At 43.6% G+C, this 17,201-nt stretch overlaps 1 protein-coding gene across 1 annotated transcript; it reads right to left on the bottom strand.

The window, feature by feature from the left end:
• Nucleotides 1-494: 494 nt before the first annotated feature.
• On the bottom strand, nt 495-16,777 carry FAM177A1 (family with sequence similarity 177 member A1). Its single transcript, XM_080922637.1, has 5 exons — nt 16,564-16,777; nt 10,251-10,424; nt 5,409-5,475; nt 4,184-4,281; nt 495-2,346 (listed from the first exon to the last, which is right to left on the bottom strand). Exons 1-5 carry the CDS (start codon nt 16,642-16,644, stop codon nt 2,140-2,142), a joined length of 627 nt encoding a protein of 208 aa, XP_080778763.1. The 5' UTR covers nt 16,645-16,777; the 3' UTR covers nt 495-2,139.
• Between the last annotated feature and the right edge of the window lie 424 nt (nt 16,778-17,201).

Here is a 17,201-nt window from a genome sequence, read left to right as displayed (position 1 = left end):
GTAGTCTAGGCCAGCCTCCAACTCACGGTCCTCCTACCTCAGCCTCCCGTGTGCTGGGAGTACACGTGTACACTACCACACCTGGCTGTGGTCAGTGTTCATAAAAAGTGAGACCAGAAGAAATAGGATGTCATGAACTGTGATACAAAGGAAAATAATTCTTCTAAGGATTAGAAAATAGCAAGAGGTGAGGGAGGCTTAAAATAAAATTAGGGCTGGAGAGATGACTCAGTGGTTAAGAGTACTGACTGCTCTTCCAGAGGACCAGAGTTCAAATCCCAGCAACCACATGGTAGCTCACAAGCATCTGTAATGGAAGCTGATGCCCTCTTCTGGTGTGTCTGAACACTACAGTGTACTCCTATAAATAATATATCTTAAGAAAAAACAACAACGATTTAACCCATTTATGATCAATTTTATAGCTTGCAAAAACCAAAGTATAGAAATGTAAGGCACAGCGAATAACTGTAAACATCACCCACCCGCCAGTGCCAAACAAGCTGCAAAAAAGGTCAATGCAGGAAGCTCAGGCCTTGCAGGGTGCCACTCTCTTGCTGTGATCACAGGCCTGAGGATATGTTCTGAGATGCTAGACCTTCAGGAGAGAAGGCCTCTGCCAACTGTAGACAACCCACCTGTACCTTATAACCAAGTGTCTCAAAGTTAAAAACAGATCATGAGGTCAGGCCAGCATGTTTTAGCAACTGTCAACTGAGACAGATTTTTAGTAAACTGTAATTGGTAGTGACATTAATCACACAGTGGAAAGAGAAATTCCTAAGGACTAAGTCATAAGTCACATGTTTACTCCCATGGAGGTGCTAGCAGCTCCTAACTCAGGACGACTCCATGCTTGCTGAGCCTTACAAATGTCAGTCCAACTGAAACTTTTATTCAGTTAAAAATTCACCTTTGAGTTATATTTGCTGAGGTGCACTAGCAGTCTCTATAGTATATTCACTGCCCATGTTTAACTGCACACATTTAAGACAAAGTGTCATGTACTTAGAAGGTTGGTTTATAACCATTCATTTCTAAAACCTTAAAGCTATGAGAAGGCTTTTAAATGATGAGGCTTTCTAAAACACTGCCCACATTTTTCTTTATCTACATTTGGCTATAAATCAAAGTTATACAGATACAAGGTTCTGAACACATATTCAGGAATATTTCTTAAAAGTAGGTTCATATTATATAACTCTGTAAAGGAATAACCTAGTAAGGAGAGAGATGGCCAAACCTAGTTCACATCGGCTGTCCGACTTACCATTGCTACTTCAAAATGGTGAACAAAGTAAACTGTCCAATTGTTTATCCCCCACTAGTTACTCTACCTGTGATACATAAGGGCTGAATAACTGTGACATGACCAAGATGCCATGTGGATAATCACTATCAACACGTGACTACAATTACAGATCATTCAGTAACTAGTGTTAATTTGTGCTACTGAAAAACACGAGGATGGCTTGCAGTGAAAATGAAAACCCAATCTTTCCCATATAACATTCTTAACAAAAGGAAACCCACTGTGCTTCTGTTACACATTCTGATCCCTCGGTGTGTAAAATCTAGGAACACTTTATACTGAAGCTGTTAGGATTATTAATTATTAATACTTAACCCTTAAAAAATGCCCCAAACCAAAAATGTTAATGAATCATTTAACTCTGAATGTAGAATGCCTTCAGTTTTGTTGTTGCTAAGACCAGGTGTCACCATGTGGCTAGGCTGGAGCTATGTTGACCAGATTGGCTGTAAACTCACATAGAACCACTGCCTCTGCCTCCCTAGTGCTAGGATTGAAGGCATGTGTTACCATGCTTGACTAAACGTCCTTATGTTTTATAAAAGGTCTCTTAAAATCAAAGCACTGGGTTTATGCTAGAGTACTTGGCTAGTGAGTGTATATGAAAGAAGCCCTGGGTTTGCTTCTCAGCATGGGGGGAAGCAGGGGTCACTAATTGAACTCAAAAGCATCCCAACGTCCTGACTGTAATAAATGCAGCATAAGAATGAAGGATTTTTCCCTTAATAATTTAAAATATAAATAGTTGTTTTAAGTCCCACTAAAAACATGAAAAGTTCCTGATTGGAGACGTTTGGGCTTTAACACTTTATATACAGTCATTCATTCTATGGTGGGACAGAGACTGGATGTTGTTTGTTTTCCTTAATTGCTTCACAGTCTTCCTCCATTTCAAAATTAATATTCACAAATGAGCTGGACACCACTGTTTCTGGTTGATCTGTCTGTACAATGGAATCAGCCGGCAGCTTGTTTTGTTGGTATTGTCTTTCTGCTTCTTCTGACATCCTATTTTCTTCCTCCTCCTCCTCTTCCTAAAAATAGGAAATACAGTAGTTAAAATGGTATATCCAAAAGGAACAAATATTCTTTTTCTCAATAGCATCTTTTTTCAAAAACTATAGTGACATGTCTAGTCCAGACATGGGGTTGGGATGTATCTCAATGGTGCATGTCTAGAATAAGGTTTGATCCCAGCAGCACACACATACAAACACACAGGCAAAAGAGAGAACCATTACCACCAAACCAAACCTGCCCCCTTTCCCCTGTTCTCAAAGTAAAATAGTTGTTTTAAAAGGTGGGTGGCCCAGCACCACTTAGCTTAGGTGAGACCTAAATTGAGTTAGCCTAATAAAATATCAAAATAGCTACTGTACCACTTTAATTACAAGGTATCATCCTAGTTAGTTAACAGGTGGTTCATTCATTAAATGGTATCACGTGGTTTGTTTCCCCCTAAACACCTGACCAATGCATAGATAATCCAGTTCCTTCCCTGGTGAACTTTGCAATCTAGTAAGGAAGACACAAAGGGAACGGTGATGGCTTCAGAGGGAGAGCCACCAACCATGTGAGACCTCAGTGGAGTGGCTATTGGCCACTTCCCGACTGCGCCTGGAGTAGCAGGCAGGAGACTGGAAATGCAGCTAAGCTGAGGGCAGATTTAGAGTGCGGAGCAAGGAAGAGTAACTGGGTAACTAAGCTGAGGACAGATTTGAGGTGTTGAGCTGGGAGTGAAGATAAGGGCACGTTAAAGAGAGGCTCAGAAATGCCCAGCCATTGAGCTAAAAAGCATATTAAAAATAACCTTTGGTCCTGTCATGCTCCAGTGTAGGGAAATGTCAGGGTGGGGAGGCGGGAGGTGGAGGTGGGAGCACTCATAGAAGCAGGGGGAGTGAGGATGGGACGGGGGTTTCTGGAGGAGAAACCGGGAAAGGGGATAACATTTGAAATGTAAATTTAAAATATCCAATTAAAAAAAACAGAGAGAGAGAGAGAACGGTGATCACAGAACAACAGTGACTACAGAGTGATCTCCAGTTCACAGCAGAGATGGAGTCTGTATTTTGACCCTGAGATTTATGCAGTCAATACAGAGAATTTCAGGAGACTCCCCCTGAGATCAGGCAGAAGACTTCAGAAGCTACTCAAGTGGTTTGAATGAGACCAGGAGGCTCTAATCAAGGTGTGCAGTGTCTTGTTTTGGTTTTAAAAAAATGTTTGAAGCCACACAACAGAATAAGGGTGATCTTTCTAGGCCCACCTCTAGGCACAGCCCTCCAGGAACAAAGCTTGCCGTTTACTTAACACACACCCTATGTTCCTGCCTCTATTCTAGCTTTAGCCCAACTATTACTATGATTCACTTAGAGGAGCAAACTCTAGCTTACTGTGCACGTATCAGTACACACCAGGTGCTGTGCTGAGCCTCTTATCCACTCATCCAGGAGTACATGGACTTCTCATGACAGGCAGCTGAGGCTTATGGAAGTTAGTAACGACCTCTCTACTTACACAGGCTGGGTGTTGTTTCTTCATTTTTAAATTAAAGTGACAATACCAAAAGATATATAATGATCAAATACACACGAAGCACTTCACTTGTTAGCACTGGCAGAAAAAAAACCCTAGCATATGTTTTAAACATTTACCTTAGGAAAGCTGAATTTTGAAGAATCACAAAACATGTTAATTTGATAAGCTAAGTAAGCTGTCTTCAGTGGTAGAACCTTTGTGTGGCATGTAAGGTCCTGTGTTTGATGTCTAGCACTGCAACAAATGAAGGAGCCCCTTCGGGCTACTAGACCATCCACATGGCCACGAAGCTCAAGTCTCCAAACCATCAAAAAGTGAAAAGAGGAGACACACCTCCTTCTTCATCCGGTAATACTCATCAATGGCATACTGGTATTTCGGGGTGCTGATGCCCAAAACTGATGCAATCTTCTCTCCAAGAAAGTCACACACTAAAGATACAAAAGTTAAAAGATATACAACACCATAAACATTTCTTGAGCATTTTATGTAATAGTAAGAATACAAGAGTTACTGTTTCATCCTTAAACCCAATATCACCCTGTCTTCTCACTTCTGTCTGGCGCCCTGTTTGTTCGAATCTCTATTTCTGTGTTTTGAGAACAGTGCCTCACTCTGTAGCGGGGAGTTCAGAGTGTCTCACCAGCGATCTTCTATCAGCCTCCACAGTGCTGGGACCCATATGTGCTGCCATGGCCGGCACAGTTAGAACACTTCTCACTAGTTACTGCAATTATCAGGCGCAGGTCTAGCCCTTAGGACAACACACTGTATTAGAGTATCTCTGGGAAGCTGGTCTTGCCACCATGACTTCCTCACCAGAATGGACTGTGCCATCGAACTTCACACCAGAACAAACCCTTAAGTTCTTTTGTCATGTATTGTGTCTCAGAGTCAGCACCTGATACAGAAGGCTCTGACAGGCAATGAGAGGTCAGGCCCGGTGACAGGACACTGTTGCCAACATGGGTACAGGACCGGTTCAATCCTCAGCAACATGGAAAGTTACATGGAAACAAGCTTGCTTCCCCTGACTAACAGAGGACAGCGGAAAGATGCTGGTCTGCAAGGAAGAAATCGTAATAAAAATATGAATGGGTCCCAGTAAGGCTTTAGAATAAGCAGTGAGCCATGCTGAGATTTTCAGCAGCAGGAAACCAAATGGCAACAGAATGGTAATGATAGCATTTAAAACATGACAACCCTGTCTACATTAATGGTGCCATGTTCCAGGGACTGTTTTCATTATTCCACTAACAGGTCAGAGAAGAGTGGGTTCTTCCCTGAGGGATTCCAGGAATTAAATCTGGTTGTCAGTTTGATGGCAAGCACCTTTACGTGCGTGAGCAAACTCACTGGCCCCAGTTTGTTTCCTTCTAACACTACTGTAAACTGAAGATCACGTGAACAAGCTAGAGTAATAGTTTCCAATGCTAGCTGGCTACCTTTAGGGAACAAGTTCCCTACTTTGTTTCTGGTTCAATGGGAGCATCTCATTTGATAAAGCTCCCGTGTGCAGAATATATTAGCGTGGTCACAGAATATTCAAAGGCAATACCTGAGAGGGTAGATGTGGCAGCCCGCAGCATGTAAAACCATAAGTAGGGGCCCCAGGTAAGTTTTGTCTGCAACAAGAAGTCAGATTAGCAACATTCATCCGATAGTTATCTTTAAACCAGAGTGAACTAGCTAAATAATTAGTAGGCACATAAGGTATCCATAGATAGCACTGCAGAATCCAGTCAAATAAAAACCTAAGTATATCCAAATTCCACAAAGATCCTTCATGTTCTTCCATATGATTACCCGTGGAAGGACTAAGAACAGGCTTATACTAGAATGGCACTGTGACTCAGGCTGGACCTCCTACAGCCTTTCTCCCATCTTGCTCTCTTGTCTTCATTCTTCATAAGAACATTCAGGAAAGTGTACAAAGAAAAGACCTTGCAGATAACATCTAACAAACATTACAGCAGGAAAATTCTGGTACAGAAATGAAGGTAAGTATCAAGTGAGCATTCAGTGGTAAAAAGTAAGCAACACTGGTGGGATGAGCTGTTTGTTCTGTATGTATGCATGCTTGTATGTATGTATGTTTGGTTTTTTTGTTTAAGACAGTGTCTCATTCTAAAGCTTTGGCTGTCCTGGAACTCACTATATTGTCCAGGCTGCCCTCAGACTCACAGAGATTCATCTGCCTCTGCCTCCGGAGTGTTAGGATTAAAAGCATGCAAAAATACACTTAAAAGGCATATTCAACTGAAGACCTCAGCCTATTTTTTCCTGCTTTGTTGTTGTTGGTTGGTTGGTTTTGAAATAGGGTTTCTGTATGTATCCCTGGAGATTCTGGAACCCACTATGTAGATCAGGTTGGTCTTGAACTCATAAAGATCCCCCTATCTCTGTGTCCTGCATCTTGGGACTAAAGACACATACTACCATTAAAGACGTGTACTACCATGTAGACATAATTTCTGTAACATAATGTGAAATTTCTATAACATGTTTTGGGTTGTATGAGTAAGGAACTACTTAGAAAAAACTAGACATAAACCCCAGGTGTGTGGTGTGTGCTTGTAATTCCAGGAAGGGGGCAGACAGGTGCCTCTCTGGGGCTTGCTGGCCAGACAACCTACCGAAAGCTCTAGATCCCAGTGGAAAATCCTGCCAAAAATCCTTGTCAAACAAGGCAGACAGCTCTGGGGAGCAACCCCTGAGCTTTTGCCTCCACACATGTATGCACGGGTATACCAACATTCATGTGAGCATGCACACACCTACACAGACAAAGGAAAACCTATTCTCACTGGACAGTTCTGAAACTGTTTCTAGAGACAGCAAGAGCCAACATTGAAGCCAGAACTATCATCTGCTTTCTCATCACCCCACAACTGCACAGAAGGAACTTATTCAGCCTGTTACTTGGACACAGGTGTTGCTAAGCCAAAATCACAGGTGACTCAAGTCTCCCCAGAGTCTCGGGCACCATCTCAGGAGCACATATCCTAAGTCTCTGCTGTGGCTCTTTGAATTTACAGGTAAAAACCACACATTTTCCTGTTTCTGCAAAAATGTGTCTCTGTCTTCCCTCTCAAGACCTTTGATTTAAAGACAACTCTGATTAATAATATGACTGTACTCCCTAAACCAGTGGTTCTTAACTTTCCTAATGTTACAACCCTTTAATACAGCTCCTCATGTTGTAGTGAACATCAATCATAAAATGATTTCATTGATACCCTGTAACTATAATTTTGCTACTGTTATTGTAAGGTAAATATCTGATAAGCAGAATATCTGCTGTGTGATCCCTTAGGGGTTGCAACCCACTGGTTGAGGACCTTTGCCCTAAACAGACCTATAATTCAATAAGATCCCCACTGCCTTCTCTTCAGAAGTTGGCAAACTAGTTCTAAAATTTTCATTGTACTTTAAGGGACCTAGAACAGCCAGACAATCTTGAAAATAGAAAAAAATGAACAAGCCCAGTACTCACATTTTTCAGCTTCAAAATCTATACCAGGCGCAGGACGGCACTCCTGTACCCCAGCATGCCAGAAGACAAGAGGCGAGGAGGGTATGGCACAAGAACAGGTTCATAGAACTAATGGAGGCCTTAAGTCCAGAATGAAACCATAGTCAATAGTCAAAGGGTTAAACAAGGGCAGTAAGACCATGTAGGGTGGTTTGAATAAGGACGGCCCCAGACTCATAGATGTGAGCGCAAGGTCACTAGGGAGCGGAACTATTTGAAAGGATTAGAAGGCATGGATGGCCTTGTTGGAGGAAGTGTGTCATCGTGGGATAGGCATTGAGGTTTCAGAAGCTCAAAGAGTATGTGTCCTCATCCTCCCCACTTCCTGCCATCAGATCCGGAGATAGCTCTCAGCCAACTCGCCAGCAGCACGTCTGCCTCTGTGCCCCCATGCTTCCCACCGTGATGACAGTGGACTAAACCTCTGAACTATAAGCAAGGCCTCCAGTGTTTTCTTTTGTAAGAATTGCCTTGGTCCTGGTGTCTCTCCACAGCAACAGAACACTAACTAAGACACTACTCAAAGAAAGAGATTTTATTACTCTGACAAGTCTGAGAAATTACTCGGCAAAGTATGACATCTGACCCTTACCCATGTCACATACAAAACTAACTCAAAACAGATGTGGCTGCTTGTGTCTATGAGCACACCTGTAATCTCAGCATTCAAGAGGCTGAAGCAGGAGGATCACCTTGAATTCCGAACAAGCCTTGGCTACAGATTATCTCAAAACAAAACCAGTACTAAAGACCTGAATATACAAACTATACTCATAAGGCCTCATTATGTAGCTAGCCTGGCCTGGAACTCACTCTGGTGCCTAGGATAGTCTTGAACTTGGTACTTTCCACGCCCAGTCTGATACGATAAAACTTAAAAAAAAAAAAAAAAAAGCCTAAGAATTAACTCTAGCTGGGTGTGCTGGCATACACCTCAAATCCTAGAAGTCAGGTGACATAGGCACTGCACACACATACTACAGACATAACATATAGGCAGGCAAAACACCCACACACATGAAAATAAAAGTTTAAAAAAATGAAAAAGAAAAATGGTGTAGCCACAATTGAAAATGATCGGACAAATTTCCTCAAATGTTTAAACAGTTAACAAATGGCCCAGCCACTCCTACATGTCCAAGACAAAAACCATGCAGTGACACAAAAGCCTGTATTCACAGCACAATATTCATATGACCCAACCAGTATAAACAACCAGTGTTTCCACTAACTAATGAAGGAATGGATGAAATGTGGTAGAGTCACACGAGGAAGTGTGAGCTGCGTGTTCTGTAATATAACGATAAAGGAACAAAGTACCACCACAGGCTGTACAGGAACGAACCTTGAAAACATCAAAGGAAAGGCAGACAAGAGCACACAAGGCTGTGTAAACAGGGAAAGCTATGTATGCACAGACCGTGTGTCAGGTAGGACATGGCGGGTAGGAAGGGAAGCCAATGCTTTTCAAAACGGCCTAGATGACTGTGCCCATGACTGTGCCATGCTAACTACCACCAAATTATGCTTTACACAGGTGAATTTGTACGGCACGTAAGCAGGAGTTCAACCAAACTTTTTAAAGAAACTCAACCCACAAGTGGTAAGGATTCGGGCTTTCTCTGGCAATGTGCCACTCTTGTTTCTATGGAGACACTGTTCTGAGACAATGGGGTTTTTTTGGGGGGGGCTTTTCTTTCTCCCCACCCCCTTTTGAGACAGAGTCTCATGTAGTCCAGAGCAGCCTCAAACTTGCTATATACCTGAGGCTGGCCTTGAGCTCCTAATCCTCCTGCCTCCACCTCTTGCCACATCAGCTGATAATGACTTAAAAACATGGAAACATCTTTTAAATAATGTATTTAACTTTATTTTATGGGTACTGGTGTGAAGATCTTAGATCTCTTGGAACTGGAGTTACAGACAGTTGTGAGCTGCCATGTGGGTGCTGGGAATTGAACCCAGGTCCTTTGGAAGAGCAGACAGTGCTCTCAACCACTGAGCCATCTCTCCAGTCCAGTATACAAACATTTTGGAGCCAGCTCTAACTAATCCCTTCAGGGTACTTTAAAAGAAAAACATTTATCCAAACAACCCTTCTACTTTATGGATTCAACATGTCTGGGTACTCTGAGTATTGCACTTTGAATATTTTCTGTACTACAGAATATGAAATTGCTTTTCTTTTCTTTCTTTCTTTTTTTTTTTTTTTTTTAGGGGCTGGGGCTGTCCTGGAACTCACTGTCGACCAGGTTGGCCTCAAACTCAGAGATCCATCTATTTCTGCCTCTTGAGTGCTGGGATTAAAGGCATAAGTCACTGAGCCTGGCATGGAATTTCTTTTTTGAATAGCTAAAAATCCAGTCAGCTAAACTTATAAAAATTAACATCTTAAATTAAATATAAATTTTTAACTCTCTAATCTGTTTCTAGGTTTTATTTGTAGCACTTTTGAGAGTCTTCTTAATTATAGGGCCTTTATTTGTTCATGGAATGAATCCCCATATAGTTTCTATAAGCCATTGCCCCAGGACCGGCACCTAAACCAGAACCTCTCAGAGGTGTCCACTGTAGACACGGGTCAGTGGACTCTGTGACCTGCAGAACACTCTGGCCTGAAAGGGACGGATTCAGACACTGGACTCAGAGGAGCCTCTCAGACTCACACTGATAAGCAGCTCTGCCTCAGAGAGGCAGAACTGGTTCAGGCGGCTGAAACCTTGGACATTTCCATCCCTACTGTGTAAAAAGAAGGTTTGCCACCAGATCACAGTGGATGGCAGTTGGTTTAAACCTCTAACAGTCCCTTCCATTCAACGTTCAAGAGCAAACCAAAGCAGGCCAAGCCATGATCGCCAAACGCACCGGGTCGACAGTGGGCAGCACGTCCTTCTCATCCAGGCCGTCGACCTCACCCTCATCGGTGCTGTACTCCTCCATCGTCTCCCCGCTGACGAAGTGGATGACCCTCCTCGGGACTTTCTTCTTCTTCCCCACGACTCCCAGCTCCACATTCTCAAAGCCTCTCTCATTACTCATCTATGGCAATGAAAAATTAAGAAAAGGAGTTTTGAGTGAGTCTGTCTTTCATTGTTCATCTAGCAGATGTTTGATTGTTTTATTTTAAAAATCAAAGAAATTAGAAAATCTTAAGCAATTAAAAAAAATTATACACACCTCAGGTGTCCTAAATCCAACTCCTGTGAGGGCCAAGAAGATGCCCAAATTGATAAATCCCTACGGGGATGAAGGGCCCGACTAAAGGCATTTAAGGCGAGAGAAACCTATTTTTTAGGTTTATTTTTATGTGCATTGAGTGTTTTACCCGAATAATATTGTATGTGCAGCACATGTGTGCCTAGGCCCACACTGGATCCACATGACTGGGAGTCACGGAGGGTTGTGAGCCACCATATAGGTGCAAGTAACCAAATCCAGGTCCTCTCTGAAAGTAGCAAGAGTTCTTATCTGCTGAGCCATCTTTTATGCCTGTGGCATGGGGAAGGATTTTAAGCACTGTGCCAAATAAAATCTAAAAAGCCTTCAGTGTTCTATACCTGTATTTTCAGATAACTTGGTCATTAGTATATATGTGGCAATGGGGTTTTTGTTGTTGTTATTTTTTGCTTGTTTGTTTAAACAAAGAGATCTACAAACTTCAAAACTGCTTATAAAAGACTGGCGTGGGGTTACTACACATGTTAATCCCAGCACTCTGGAGGCACATAGAGACAGACATATCTGTCAGTTTGAGGCCAGCCTGGTCTATAGAGTTCTAGGACAACCAGGGTTACAAAGACCTCATCTCAAAAACAAAAAACAAAAGGAAACTACTTATAGGGTATAGAATTCTAAACACATCCAAATTTCATTCTGAGGGAATTATTTACTCTGGTTTTTGGTGTGTGTGTGTGTGTGTGTGTGTTGGTATGAGCTAGCCTCAAACTTGCCATGTAGCTGAGTGTAACTGTGGACTCTTGATCCTTCTTTATCCATCAACCAAGTAATGGGATTATTCACAGCTTGGGAAGTGCAGGTGTCTGTTGTGTGTTGAGGGGTAGAGGGAATGAATGCACTCATGTGTGACAGTCTGAGGACAATCTCAGTGTCATCCGGGGCTGGAGGGATGGCTCAGCGGTTAAGAGCACTGGCTGCTCTTCCAGAGGTCCTGAGTTCAATTCCCAGCAACCACATGATGACTCACAACCATCTGTAATGAGATCTGATGCCATCTTCTGGTGCATCTGAAGGCAGCTACAGTGTATTTATATATAATAAATAAATCTTTTTAAAAAAAGTTAAAAAAAAAAAAGAAAAAAAGACAGGCTCTCTCCTTGGCCCTGAATCCTCCAAGTAGGGCAAACTGGATTACAAACTTTTTGAAAAAAAATATGTCCCAGGGATGGAACTTGTCATCCTTGTCCTATTTTTTCTTTTAAAGATTTATTTATTTATTTATTTATTAGATGTAAGCACACTGTATCTGTCTTCAGACACACCAGAAGAGGGCATCAGATCCCATTACCGATGGCTGTGAGTCTCCATGTTGTTGCTGGGAATTAAACTCAGGACCTCTGGAAGAGCAGTCAGTGCTCTTAACTGCCGAGCCATCTCTCCAGCCCCATCCTTGTCCTATCTAAGTCATACAGACTAGCATAAAATTTCTGTTAATCCTGACTTTTGCCAGTTTTTAAAATCTAAAAAACAGAAAGCCTAAACCGTGCTTCCCAGGGTTTTGTTTTGTTTTTGCAGTACCAAAACTACATAAGTATCAAACCAGATTTTGACTAACACTTGGTATGTAATAATTTCAGTGGCATTTGACTTATTCTAATTATCACATTTCATATAAAAGATTTATGACAGCGATGATAGTACAAGCCCGTAATCTCAGTATTTAGGGAGAGCCAGAAGGGTCAGTGGTTCAAGGCCAGCCTCCACCACATAGTAAATCTGAGGCAAGCCTGAGCTATAAAAGATCTTATCTTAAAAATCAAACAAAAGAAGGTGGGCACAGAGATGGCTCAACACTTGCTGCTCTTCAGGGGATCTAGGCTTGGTTCCAGTACACACAGAACAGCTCACAAGCATCAGTCCAGAGCCAGGGAATCTGACACCCTCTTCTGGGGCAGCAAGCATAGGGTACACAGGCAACACACTCACACACATGCTAACAAAAATAACCATTGTTTCTCACATGGTCAATCTCAGATTGTAGGCAAACCTTGTGTAAAAGCCAAGTAGTAACATCGTAGGTTTTACGACCAGCTAGCAGCAGCTCTTAGCCCGTGGGCTGTGACCCCTTTGAAGGGCTATATATCGGATGTCCTGCATATCAGATATTTACATTATGATTCAAAACAGTGGAAAAATTACAGTTATAAAACAGCAACAAAATAATTTTATGGTTACCGCAACATAAGGAACTGTATTAAAGGGTCACAGCATTAGGAAGGTTGAGAACCACTGAGCTAGTGTTTCATAAATGAACTCTATACAACAGGCAAGGATGAAGAACCCCTTATATGGACACCATAAATGACGTGGATGGATTCTAATAAAACTTAGCATGAAGTGGATGGGGACCTGGACCTGGTCCTGGCCTATGGCTTGTGAGTTGGACAGTTCATGACATTTCATCTTTATAGACAGTAAACCTGTAGAGGAGACTATTTTGCTGGGGGCTGGGGGGAGGATGCTCAGTGGTTTAGTGGGTAAGAGCGTGAGTTCTTACACAGGACCCACATCAGGGCTGACAGCCACCGTAACTCTTCTTTCAGGGGGATCCAACACTCAGTTACCAAGCACATTCATGGTACCCATATATACAAAAAGGCAAAACATTCATATACATGTCTTTTTAAAAGTATTTTACTGTCAGTTATATAAATTTCATTTTCAAAAAAAATCTAAATATCTGAAACCATAAATTTCTATCAGTAGCACAGTGGGAAATGCAGTTTAATTATACTTTATGGTTAACTAGAACGTAAATCTTGAGTCTCGGGAGCTGTGTGGGGGTTGTTTTGTTTCTGAGACAGGGTCTCCTCCTCTCTCCTGTCCCTCTCCTCGATTTTTAACAGGTACCATCTTTCTTGCAGCTGCCCACAGTGCTCAGGTCTTATAAAACAGAAACACCTGGAATTATGCTGTCCTCTCCTCAACTGGGAGTTTATCGATGTGGGGTTGGTACTGCCACGCCCTTTGCCTGGAAGCAGAAGTGCTAAGTAAATGAGCACAGCTGAAACCTGAGCTCGGCAGCTGTACTGAGGCTGAGACTGTTAAAAGTCTATCATTCAGAACAGAGTCTGGATTCCGTGTCCCATCAGATCCTCGGTGGCCTGGTAGGGCCTAGTTAACAATATGGTGGAGAGTCTACTGCTTCTCCTCTTTGCCTTCGAGGTGCTTCAGGTTGGTGTTCCCCGCAAAACCCCCATTTTTCTTTTTTCTGTGTGATTTCAAAATGTAGCCTGAGCTGGCCTTAAACCCTCCTGCCTCAGATTCCCAAATGCTAAGCTAAGTCCCCACACCTGGATAGTGTTTGTTTATTTAACAGAGAGAGGAGGAATGTGAGTTGTCAGTAGCCTCTACCTCCTCCCAGATCTCCACAGACCTCTTCCTCAAACCGGGTAAACCCCTACAGTCCTCAGAGGTGTTTTCACTTCAGGAAATGTGAGTAACATACAAACTGGTGGATTCCAAGAGTCTCTACGGTGTGAGTTTGTATTAACAAGGGCACAGTGTGTTAATGTGTACACAGAAATCCTTTGTCATTTGTGTAACGGGAACTTGGGAGAAGGGGCCATGGGGTATTCCTGTGAGATTTACCTTTTTATCTACTGCCGTCACTATTTATTTTTAATCAAGACTATGAACACTGGGGCTGGAAAGATGACTCAGCAGTTAAGAGCACTTGTTCCTCTCCAAAGGACCTGAGTTCAGTTCCCATCACACATGCAGGCTCAGCACTGCTGAAACTCCAGCACCAAGCATTCAACTCTTCCCGCCCGAGGGACCCAAACATACATGGACACACATACATACGAAACACTGTGGTCTACACGTTTTTTCTTCTTATCGTAACAAGGTTTCATCTTAAACAAGCCTTGGCCCTGGAAGCTAGAGAATAATACATGGGTGGCCAGGTCTATGGTACTGTGACAGGTCTATGGTGCTGTGACAGGTCTATGGTGCTGTGACAGGTCTATGGTACTGTGACAGGTCTATGGTGCTGTGACAGGTCTATGGTGCTGTGATAGGTCTATAAGAGCTGTGACAAGTCTATGATACTGTGACAGGTCTATGGTGTTGTGACAGGTCTATGGTACTGTGACAGGTCTATGGGAGCTGTGACAGGTCTATGGTACTGTGACAGGTCTATGGGAGCTGTGACAGGTCTATGGTACTGTGACAGGTCTATGGTACTGTGACAGGTCTATAGTACTGTGACAGGTCTATGGGAGCTGTGACAGACCTGTTAGACCCTTATCTAGAATTTCAGCCATCAGACCTTTTCCCTAACTGCAAATTATCTTGGGAGATTCGAGACTATACAGAGGCAAAAGGTTGATTAAGCGAGAGGCTCCATGACAGGATGGGACAAGATAGTGGCTTAACTGCTTACGTCACCTACACTCCTTCAAGGAACTCATCCATATTCTGTAAGGCCCAATACACTGATACCTCACCAGGATGCACGTGGTCAACTTGCATTTTGGTGTGTCCATGGTACCCATCTGGGGTAGTTGAAGGTTTGCTTGTGTCTCCCCGTGAAAAATTAACAACTAAATATTAAACGAAAACAAGAAGCCACTCTTAAAATAAGAGGCAACCAGTCTGAGTATTGATGTGGTTCCTCTGAAACTGGTTCAATCTGAAGTAGTGTGCGCAGCAGCAAGAGCAGGAGAGAAACAAGCACATCACCCACTGCACCCCAGAAGGGCCAGGGCCGGCCAGCCAGGCAGCACAGAGAGCCTCCTTTCAACCACTCATTTTCAACACTTGAGCCCACCCTGGGCCTCACACTGGTGGCAACCCTCCTCAAGCCTCCTAAGTGCCTGAACTCGAGACACCTTACTCCTACATAGATAGAAAGGGTAGGGATAAGATTCCATCGAGACTCATATGTGGGGCAGATTTTGTTAGCACATTACAACTTAGGCTTACAAGTGATATACTCACCGTCAGATCATAATTCAGGAACCTGTAGTTTTGGAGAAGTGACCAATCAACACTCAACTATTTATTGTAAATATGAAACTACTGAAAAAGCACCTTTCTTACAAGAGGTAGAACTCAAAGTTTTTAATAGCCAAAATTATATATACTCCTGAAGTAAGTTTTAAAGTGATTTTTTTTCCCCTAAACTAGTGATGACTGAGACAACCCCCAGTAGCCACCACTAGTGGCTTATCTGTATTCCAGGTGTGGGTTTGATGGCTCAAGGTGCTGAACACCTGAGTTGTCCTATGTTCTCTTTCCTTCTCTCTCTTTCTCCCCGCTCCTCTCTCTAACACACCACACAGCCAATTATAAAGAAAATGTAAAACACTATTAGTAATTTTTTATTACTTATATGTCGAACTGTCTTTTTTTAAAACAAAGGATTAGATGTATTAAAGTTAGTAACACAGGATTATTTTACTGCCTTAAGGTATCGTTCTTTCCTTGTGACCCACAATTATCGTTAGCACATGTCTCTGTTGGGCTGTGCAGGTCTCCAGATGTTTATCTAGGATTAGATGAACTACAAGCCAAAAGTCTCGGCGAGGGGTGTCCAGATCAGACCACCTTAACTAATATGGTCAGACTCAGCCTGAGAGTGAGCAGCCGGCGGAGTTCCCTGAGCCTGGGCCCTGGGCTGGGTGGTAGTAGACTGAGCTAGCTTATAGTGCATATGCTAGTCACTAATTCCTGGTTCCTCGCCGCCGCAAGGTGGACCCCGACCTAACAGTCCTGGGTTGTCGCCCCTGGCTTGTGGCTACTTTAAGGATAGACAGCCTTTCCGGGACACGCCTGTTTTCTCTCTCTGGCAACCGGTGGCTGGAGTGTCTTCCAGGAAAGCCCGGGCACGGAGGCCGCGGCGCCTTGCCTCAGCAGCCGCTCCTTGCCCAAGCAAAATGAAGACACCGAAAGTAACCCCGAAATGTCCAGCGGCTGCCCCACGCCGCCAACCTACCTGCCGTGTCGTGTCTTCGAACGCCGCGGCGGCCGCTGCCTCGGTTTCTCCCGCCGCCGCGCATCCCGACTCACGGTCCATTGTCAGCGCCGGCCCAGGCAGCGGCGACACGGAGGGTAGTCCGAGGAACGCTCCCCGCCGCCCGCACGAAGGATCCGACGGGATCGCCCGGGCCGCCGGGGCTGCAGCACCCGGTCCACCCTCCCAGCGAAGGCGCGCCTAGATCGCGGGCGCTGGGCGGGGCCTCCGCCGCTTCCGCGGGCCCGGGGGCGTGGCCTCTGCAGGTACCGCCCTGCCTGCTCCGGGTAAGCGAGCTGCGCCGGGCCCAGTCTGAGGCTGACACCCGCCACACCGGTTCCCAACTGGTAAAACCAGAATTGCATTCATGTCGAAAGCTGAGATGGACGCGCAGGCTCTAAAAGCTCTAAAGTTACGTGTTCCATTTCTCACGAAATGTCCTTGAAATAAAGACCCAAAGGTGAACTTTGCTTACAGTATGCTGGGGAATGGGGCTTTTATTTTTTATTGAACCGTGTGTTCAACCAAATTAAAAAAAAAAAATCATAGCCGCAATAATTACAAGACTTCCTGGTTTTCTTTTTGAAACTCCCTAAGTAGAGGATGTGTGCTGGGATTTG

This window comes from Micromys minutus (genome assembly GCF_963924665.1).
Source record: "Micromys minutus genome assembly, chromosome: 1".
NCBI lineage: Eukaryota > Metazoa > Chordata > Mammalia > Rodentia > Muridae > Micromys > Micromys minutus.
This window is presented reverse-complemented; position numbering and strand designations above follow the sequence as displayed.